General features: G+C 48.8%; 2 protein-coding genes across 2 annotated transcripts; both read left to right on the top strand.

Annotated features, from left to right (window-relative positions):
- Nucleotides 1–4,153: 4,153 nt before the first annotated feature.
- On the top strand, nucleotides 4,154–4,969 carry LOC119385287 (uncharacterized). The gene has a single exon (XM_037652760.1). The coding sequence runs from the start codon at nucleotides 4,154–4,156 to the stop codon at nucleotides 4,967–4,969; it is 816 nt and encodes a 271-aa protein (XP_037508688.1).
- A 3,240-nt stretch (nucleotides 4,970–8,209) lies between these two features.
- LOC119385286 (uncharacterized) lies at nucleotides 8,210–9,104 on the top strand. Its single transcript, XM_049413940.1, is given in 3 exon segments — nucleotides 8,210–8,273; nucleotides 8,711–8,959; nucleotides 8,962–9,104. Coding segments are annotated over 3 exon segments (456 nt in total).
- Nucleotides 9,105–9,500: the final 396 nt, after the last annotated feature.

Raw genomic sequence — 9,500 nt, 5'->3', positions numbered from 1 at the left:
GTAGTCCCGATATGACTGTCACAGGGCGCCAATTGCAAGAGACGCGCGCGTATTTTTCTTTTTCGGAAGCGTGAAAATTCCTACCGGCGAGTGTACAGAGTAAAAAAAAATCACAGCATATCCACGGAGTGAATGATGATGAGTGGGCGAAGCTGCGGAGGTTCATCGGTAAACCGTGAATCTTCCGTGAATTCTGCACAGTACATCATCACCGACGTGAGATCGGGCGCGTTTATACTAAAGGTTCGATGAGTTATGACGACTTGCAGCTCACTTTAATTTTACATGTACGCGGTGAATTTTCATTGTTTAGAAAACCATTGCTTTAGAAAACATCTGGCGTCTTTCGTTAAGCAGCTGGCGTCTTTTCGTTTTGCTTTAGAAACATCTGGCGTTCTTTCGTTTTGCTTTAAGAAAACATCTGGCGTCTTTCGTTGGTTTATTTCATCAATCAACGGCGTTCTGAACAAAATTCTTATTGTTTAATCACGCACAGGAGAAATCTCAACAGGCACTACCTTGGAGGTAAACAATGGCTGCTAATGGGAATGAGAGACAGAAGAAGTCGGCTTTTAGCTAACACTTACACTTCTACTAACGTTTCCTACTGGAACATGCCAATGGCTGCTAATGGGGAATGAGAGACAGAAGAATTTGGCTTTTAGTTAACGCGCACGCTGCGAATTTTTTATTGTTCAACAACGCACAGGAAAAATCTCCCACCTGCACCACCTTGGAGGTCAAGATCTGGTACTAGCGTTACGACTGGTTACGCACTACGACTACGACAACTACGAGGGACGAACGGGTGCCGCCTTAAGGAGCTTCGCCCCTAAAAAAAAGCCATTGGTTTTTACGTTATCGTATGTATGTCGGAGGACTGTAGCTGGCGGTCTTTCCGTGGAATTGCATTTCTCCACAACTGCAGTCGCTTTTCGTCTCTCGGCGCGGAGAAAAGACACAGCTTTTCTTTGCACGTTTTGTAGCCAGATTTGCAATTTGGAGCGAAGCATTTTCGTCCCATGGTGGCCGCCACATCAGCGGCACAGATCGAGCCACCGTGGTTTCAGCCGCGGTTCCAGCTTACAAAGTGAGCGGAAACACCGATGCGGTCGCGCCCGTTGGTTTGACAGAGCGCAACAAATGCGACGCATCAGAGCGGATCTCAAGCCGTGGGATCACCTAATCACGACCACAGTGATCTGGCTGTGATCATGACTCGAAGGCCGATTGCGACTTTGCGACGCTGGTTGCGTTGCATAGGGACGCTCTTGCTCTTCGGACGCTTGCTCCTACGGACGCCTCCGCATTTATCGAAGATGACCAAGCAGAAAGGAAGAGACGCGGCTGCAACGCTGGTTGCGTTGCATGCTTTCATTAGTGGCGCGTCCATTCTAAGCGACGGCAACTCTTCAGTGTTGCTCAAGGCCTCTCTGGTGTAATAAATACACCGCGGATCTCTTTTTTAAAAGTGAAAGATGTAAATTGCAGTTTAAATGCTCGCGACGCACGCTGGCCACATGCTTTCAAATGCGCCGGAGCGGAGATATCGGTCCAGAGTACACCTCCTGCCACCTTGCGGAAAAGCGGCGGCAACTCGAGCAAATCCGTGACACGCACGGCGCATTGGCGTAGCGGCGCGTCGGGGCACCTGTTATTCTTCCACCGTTGCCAAAACTACCGACTATGACGTAGTTCCGCTTAGTTCATTTCCACGCCTACACTTTTGGCGCACTTGCTTGGGGGGAGCAAAACGAACTTTTCTTTCGCGTATTTTAAAGCTCCTGCTGCGACAACAGCGAAGAAAATTACGCCATCGTCGACAATAATGTTGGTCGTTGTTAACAACAAAGTTTTACCGAATTGTAAAACCACTTCAGCATCCCTTCAAGTTCTGACTGCTTTACAGCCTCTACACGTGCGGGGTCAAAGTTTATTCAACCTCATGACAGATCAAGTCCTAGGATCCAATGTGCCAAGCGATCAGCCACTATTTATAGGAAATTTTTAATTTTAAGCATGTGATTGCCGAATATCAACTTGACTTTGCAGCCACAATGTTCGGCTTCATTTTCAATCAGGTAATTATGCATAAGCCATGAAGTGAGGAACTAAAGATGAAGAACTTTAAGTTAGAGATGACACATGGATATATTGTAAACATAGATGTACTAATTATTCATAATAGATGTATTGGTACATCGCAGTAATGTGGTAACGCTGACAAGTTACCAAGCATATTTCCAGAAATTACGTTAGTTTTCACATATCTGTTAGTAAATATGTACAGCGATATATGAAGGCACAATTGTCATTTTGTGGGCATTGCTGAATGCTTTTATATATCGTTGTAAGTGGATCTACAATCAATTTTAGACTTTTCTGCAGGAAACTCAACTATATGACCATGTTTGGCATGTTTTGATGCCATCATGCAAACTAATGCAATAAAAACACTAGAACATGCCTATCTGCACGGTTGCATATTTTTAAAAAGTAAAGCTGGCCTTATTGTACTAATTTAGTTGCCTTCATGTGTTGTCTGACACCAAGTTCCTTGTACATACATCCTATTTCTTTGGATTATGCTTAGATACTGGCACTGTGAAGTGCGCATGTCAGTAGGCATTATGAGGAGGTTTTATACACTACTTTTATGTTGCTTTGCAGCTGTGAATTATACATAATGCTTGGGCTGTACTGTATATGTCATTCCACGTGTTCAGTATTGGGTGCGGGTTCAGTGCATAAAGAAGGAAATATACATACGCTTACACTGACATGAGAACTGCTACTTTTTTGATTCCAATAATATAGTGCAAACACTGTTTCTTGTATCAGATGAGGTATGATTATTTGTCGTGCGCGCAAATGTGAGAAATGAACTTCTGCATGCAATTCAAATTGGTGAAACGCTTCTCGCTCAATGTAACGGCTTGTGTTTTCTTACTAAACAAATAGAACAGATGATTTACACATTGGAACACATTGCGTAAGAGAAATAGGTGGCAGGCTGTAAGGCAACAAGTCATCACCGCGTTCTAACGTAGATTGGGTGATATTTCTTCAATCGTAGCATAATTGAAGGTGCCTGTTTTATAACTGAACTTCAACACAACGAGCAGGTGGACGAGGGAGTGCACATACGACCGACTTTTTGCACTTTTGTGCCTCTTAGCTATAGTCCTCGTGTTTCTGTGTTATGTATGTAAAATTCTGAATTGCGAACAAGCCAACCTGTCTACTGCTATGAATATGGTACGTTAGTAATTCAAACTAACCATTATTGTCTGAAAAACAGCTGTTTCATTGAGGAGGACTGTAATACATATTTTTTTTTAATTCGTAATGAGTCATCTGTGCGAGAGAAGTGCCACGTACACATGGACGTTCACAAGGGAGAAGTACAATTTCACTAACTTTTTTTATTTTGCGGGAGACATGTCACTGCTAAATTTGTGCATGTTGTGCTGAACCAACATTACTAGATTAGCTCGACATCGGGGCACGCTTCTGGCATTCGCTTTAATACGGTGGCGTGATGCTTAACAATAACGTTTAATTAGTAAGATAGTAGGCAGTCACCGAGTACGAAAGCAACTAAATACAAGATATCAGTTATAGAGTACCACTGTATGCCGCGCTGAAGCGCGAATTACAAATTTGCGCTTTCGTGCTTATTTCGAAAATAGACTATCGTTCAGCTGCTCAGAAGGCGCTGCTGCTCCTGCGTGCAGCTCGCGACAGTAGGCACGCTTTCATTGCGCTTTAATGTAGGCGAGTTACAATACCATTGTTACTGTGGCGTGTTCGTGTGTAACTTTTATATGCTATGGGAGTGGCAGCCGCGAGAGCGCCGAAGGTAGTGTAGCGGGCGTTGATGCCGGTGACCGCGATAATTTTTGTGTGCGCATACCAATTCTTACACAGAGGCGCACGGCGCATACGCGGTCAACATGCCTCACGTTATCTCCGGCGTGCCGCGGGAGATAAGCAGCCACGCCCCTTTGTGTTGGCGTTTTCGAAGCCCGTTTTTCGTAGAAAAATAAAATTAGTTCTTGCCCAGACTTCAAGGAGTGTAGGTGTTTGCTTCTCGCTGCTCCTTGGGGCGAGTACGCTACAAGTACCCGCGACGTTTGGAAAAACAGCAGCCATGTCAGACGAGGAAGGCACTTCAAGCTCATCCACAACCAACGCCTCGGAGTTAAAGCTTCCACATTATTGGCCCAAAAACCCCAGGGTGTGGTTCAGCCAAGTCGAGGCCCGCTTCCAGCTTCGACGCATCACATCGCAGGAGTCGAAATACCTCCACGTCGTTGCAGCATTGCCACCTGACATCGCTGACGCCATAGACGATGTGCTCGCCTCCCCTCCATCGGAGAAGGCCTACGACGAACTAAAAAGCATCGTCCTGAAACGTCTTGAGGCGTCCGAACAGAGCAGGCTGCAACAACTCCTGTCTCATGAAGAGCTCGGTGACAAGCGTCCCTCGCAACTTCTCCACCGAATGCGTCAGCTGCTGGGCCAACAAGCGTCAGAGGAGCGTCAACAGCCATTGCTTCGCGAGTTGTTTTTGCAGAGACTGCCACAGTCAACACGGATGATACTCGCTGGCTCGGACGACGTGGCTCTCGAGCGTCTGGCTCAACTCGCCGACCGCATCACCGACTGCACCGAGCCATCAAAAATGTCTGTTGCTGCAGCGGGAATATCCGAACATGCAAGCCGGTTAGGTCGCTTAGAGGACAGAGTTGACCGACTGGCTGCAGCAGTGGAAAACCTCGCCCTGTCGAACAAACACCGTCCTGCACAGCATCGTTCATCGTCCCGTGCTCGAAGCCCGCAGCACCGCGGCCACTCAAGCGAGGCAGAGCAGAGCGTCTGCTGGTACCACCGCCGTTTCAGAGAGCGAGCCACTCGCTGCACCCAACCATGCTCGTGGACGGGAAACGCACCGGCCAGACGCTAACGGCGGAATGCGACACGGGCCAGCGCTCAAGCCGCCTCTTCTGCGTTGTCGACCGCATCACCGGCACACGCCTCCTTGTCGATACCGGAGCTGAGCTATCTATCCTACCAGCAACAGCCCAACATCGCCGACGCGGCAAGTCCATTTCCAGCCTAATTGCAGTCAATAATACTGCTATTGCATCATATGGAGTGCAGTCAATGACGATAGACATCGGACTCAGGCGCACATATCGATGGCTCTTCGTTGTGGCCGACGTCAGAATGGCCATCCTAGGAGCGGACTTTCTGAGCCACTTCAATCTTGACGTTAGCGTTCGCGATCGTCGTCTCAAGGACAACGTCACTTCGCTCGCTGTTGTCGGACTGAAGTCTGACCTGTCTTCATGCGGCATTTGCACTTTCCACCCAGAGTCAAACTTTCAAAAGATTCTGGCTGAATTCCCTGAAATCACCAAACCTCGGAACACCGAACTGCCAATCAAGCACAAGGTGACGCATCACATTGTCACCACCGGACCGCCCGTCACCGCTAGACCTAGAAGGCTCGCTGGACAAAGACACGAAATCGCCGGTCGTGAGTTCGACCACATGCTCCAGCTCGGCATTATTCGACCTTCTTCCAGCAACTGGTCTTCTGCGCTGCACATGGTGCCAAAACAAGAGCCTGGTGACTGGCGGCCTTGCGGTGATTATCGGGCACTCAATGCTGCGACAACGGCAGACCAATATCCTCTCCCTCACATCCATGATTTCAGCGCTCGCCTCGCGGGAACGACCATCTTCACTAAGCTGGATCTGATGGCCGCTTATCACCAGATTCCAGTAGAACCAAGCGACATCCCAAAGACGGCCGTGACAACACCGTTCGGCCTCTTTGAATTTGTTCGTACGCCGTACGGACTGAAGAACGCGGCACAAACGTTCCAGCGCTTCATGAATGAGGTCACTCGCGGACTGCTCTTTGTCTTCGTCTACTTAGACGACATTTTGGTCGCCAGCAAAACGCCGGAAGAGCACGAAAATCACCTGCGGCTCCTCTTCAAGCGTCTTGACGAGCACGGTCTGGTTTTCAAGCCCCAAAAGTGCATATTTGGTGTTGAAGCACTAGATTTCCTAGGCCATCGAATCACCCCGCAAGGCATCTTGCCGCTCGAATCACGGGTACAAGTCGTTAGGGAATTTCCCACGCCTACCTCTTTCCGCAAGTTGCGCGAGTTTCTCGGGCTGATCAACTTCCATAGGCGCTTCATCCCATCCTGTGCACACATTCTACAGCCGCTAACTGACTTGCTGCGCCGGGACACCAAGAAAACACTCGAGTTTCACTGGTAAGCGGAGCACGAAAAATCCTTCCAGGACGCCAAAACTCAACTTGCCTCCGCAACACTTCTGATGCACCCGCTTTCCGACTCGCCAACGCGGCTCATGGTTGACGCTTCAACGACGGCAGTGGGAGCAGTGTTGCAACAATACGACGGCAAGGACTGGAAACCGATAGGTTTCTTTTCGAAACGGCTGAAACCGGCGGAAGTGCGCTACAGCACCTTTGGAAGAGAGATGCTGGCCATTTATTCCTCCGTAAAGCATTTCCGTTTCTTCCTCGAAGGTCGCACTTTCCACATTTTAACGGACCACAAGCCGCTGACATATGCGTTCAAGAACAACAGTTCCTCATATTCGGAAAGAGAACTGCGCCAACTTTCTTTCATTTCCGAATTTTCGACGGACATCCGCTACATAGCGGGGATCGAAAATCAAGCAGCCGACGCACTCTCCCGTATCGACACCGTTTCAGCGTCCGTCGACTTTGAGGCATTAGCCGCCGCCCAGCGGGAAGACCCAGAGCTAACCGTGTTGCGGCAGAATCCACTGTCACTTGTGCTCGCAGAGATCCCACTACCATACACGACGACTATGGTCACATGCGACACATCGCAGAAATCTCCAAGACCCTTCGTCCCCGTCCAGTTTCGGCTCGCAGTGTTTGACAGCCTTCACGAACTCAGCCACCCAGGAATCCGCGCGACGCAGAGGCTCGTCACGGACCGCTTTGTGTGGCCAGGCATTAGACAGCTTTAGAATAGCGTACGCTAAGTTAGCGGTCGTTGCGGGCGTAGCGTTAGCGTATGGGCGCCATATGAGCTTTAGAATAGCGTTTGTCCTCCGCAAACGCTAACGAAAGCTCGCAGCGCCACCGCAGTAAGATGCATCATTTATTTGCTCGTAGAAGCTGGTTTCTTGAAGAAAAAAAGTTATATTTCATTGTTAACCCTTTTAGAACTGTGAAACGTTGTGTGTGATGTTTATGAGTGCAAACATTTTTGGTTGCGAGACGCGTCGTCACAATTGCAGCCAAGACAATCCAATCCGAGTCGGTTCTTTTGTGTCAAGCTTCAAGTCACAGCCGCGCTTGTCTCCCGCCAAAATGCCTCGGCTTCGACGAATGCGTCGCAGTGTTTTGTGCGATTAGATGATCTACTGTGACATGTCGTGGAGTGACTTGGAAGATTTGTACATCATAGTGCCTTGGGAACCTAGACCGCGCACCTACAAGTCGGCTAGCGGTCTCATCAACGCTAGCGCCTTGGACCCGCAGACATTCCGAAGATGGTTCCGTTCCGAGCAGCAACACCTTAAGCCACTTACGGAAGGTCTGCGCGTCCCTCATGTTGTCCAAAGTGCGCAAGGTGTCGTCGTGTCAGGTGAAGAGGCACTGTTAATGACTCTACGCCGACTGTCGTATCCGAACCGGTGGTGCGACATCGAACCCCTGTTCGGTCGTGCTTCGTCGGCCATGTCGAGCATCGTGAGTCAACTGATGGCACACATCGATCGCGTGTTCGGGCACCTGCTCGACGATCTTACGAGGCACACCTGGCTGACCCTTGACGACCTGAACGTGTTCTCTCAGGTGAGCGTGAACAATTGCATTACCTTTTTATAAGTACCATGAAAGGGCGATAGTTAACTTCGTATAATGAGTGCGCGACAAGCCCTTTTGTTTAAATTCGTGCACTGAATTACTTCGAAGCGTGATGACCTCGTAATGGCGTAACTCTAAATGTAATGTTAGTGTTTCATTTCACCAATGCAGGCTGTCTACAACCGCGGCGCCCCATTGACCAACTGCTGGGGCTTCATCGACGGCACAGCAAGACCAATCTGCCGTCCGTCTGTCGACCAGAGGATCTACTTTTCGGGCCACAAGAGAGTGCACGCGTTGAAGTACCAGGCCGTCATGGGCGCCAACGGCATTGTGTGCGAGCTTGATGGGCCGTACCCTGGCAGCAGACACGACGCCGGTTAGTGAAGGTCTCTTGCTTTCCTAGCGCTGAAACTTTGCCAGTAAGATTTACAAGCACTAGTGCAGCGTTGGCAGTCTCTTGAGTACCGAATGGCCCTAATGCGGATACAATAATGTACTGCCAAAGTAAGCAAGTAATTACTGAAGGGCCTCACAAAGATTGAGTTAGTTCTGTTACCCTGAAAATGTAAAATTTCAAGGCCTTGCCTGTTACTGAGCACTGCTGTCACCCTGTCACTGACCATGATTTTGTTTGGCAGGCTTGAAGGACTGACAAAACATTACGCACGCGATGAACTTTGAGGTAGAAAACGTTGAATTTGCAAGCAAAGTTTGTGCCATGTTCACAACGTGTCGTATTGACCTGCATCTGCAATCTCTTAATGTGCAAAGCTGACACTCAAAGGTTTTGTCTTTTTTTGTGTGTGTGCACAGGCATCCTGGGAGAAAGCGGTCTCTATGCCAAGCTGCAGCGCCTTACACACGGGTGCCTCTACTGCATCTATGGCGACCCAGCGTACCCACTACGGCCCCTGCTGATGCGACCTTATGGAGGTGCTACCCTCACCACGCAGCAACAGCTGTTCAACGAGGGCATGAGCACCGTTCGGCAGGCCGTTGAGTGGGGGTTTGGGAAGGTCATCGCCGAGTTTGCTTTTGTGGACTTTAAGAAGAATCAAAGATTCTTCTTCAGAATGTCGGTCAGATGTACCGGGTGGCGACATTGCTTACGAACTGCCACACTTGTTTGTACGGCAGCCAAACCGGCATGTATTTTGGTCTTTGTGCACCACTTTTAGAGGATTACCTGGTGCCACGGTTCAACTAATGTGCTCTTGGTTGGCCGTGCATAGCTTCACTGTGGACTTGTTCTGTAATTGGTCTTAATCATTTTGTTGTGTTGTTTCATGCAATGTTCTGCTCAGTGAGGTCAATTATTTTTTTGTTTTGAATTACTTTTGCATCACTGTTGTGTACGGGTACATCTTGACAGTTCGCGTGGGGTATGTGCTGTGTTCGGTAATTGCACTCCCGTGCGATGCATCAAAGCAGATGCCATTTCTAGTCAAAGTTTCAGCGTTCTTGTGTGATCCTCTGCATTCTAGTGAATGTTTCGTACAAGTGTTTTTTTTCTCCCATTGCGTGGCAGTTCGTAAGCAATGCTTCCTTGTGTTTTGCATTGAGTGGTGCACGTTTGCATCACTGTTGTGTACGGGTACATCTT

The sequence above is a fragment of the Rhipicephalus sanguineus genome, chromosome 3, assembly GCF_013339695.2.
Source record: "Rhipicephalus sanguineus isolate Rsan-2018 chromosome 3, BIME_Rsan_1.4, whole genome shotgun sequence".
Lineage (NCBI taxonomy): Eukaryota > Metazoa > Arthropoda > Arachnida > Ixodida > Ixodidae > Rhipicephalus > Rhipicephalus sanguineus.
The sequence above is the reverse complement of the archived record's forward strand: the minus strand, read 5'-3'. Positions and strand labels throughout refer to the sequence as shown.

What these genes read in the sequence shown, in the direction of transcription:
- LOC119385287 (XM_037652760.1), top strand. Translation starts at nt 4,154, where the DNA reads ATGTCAGACGAGGAAGGCACTTCAAGCTCATCCACAACCAACGCCTCG.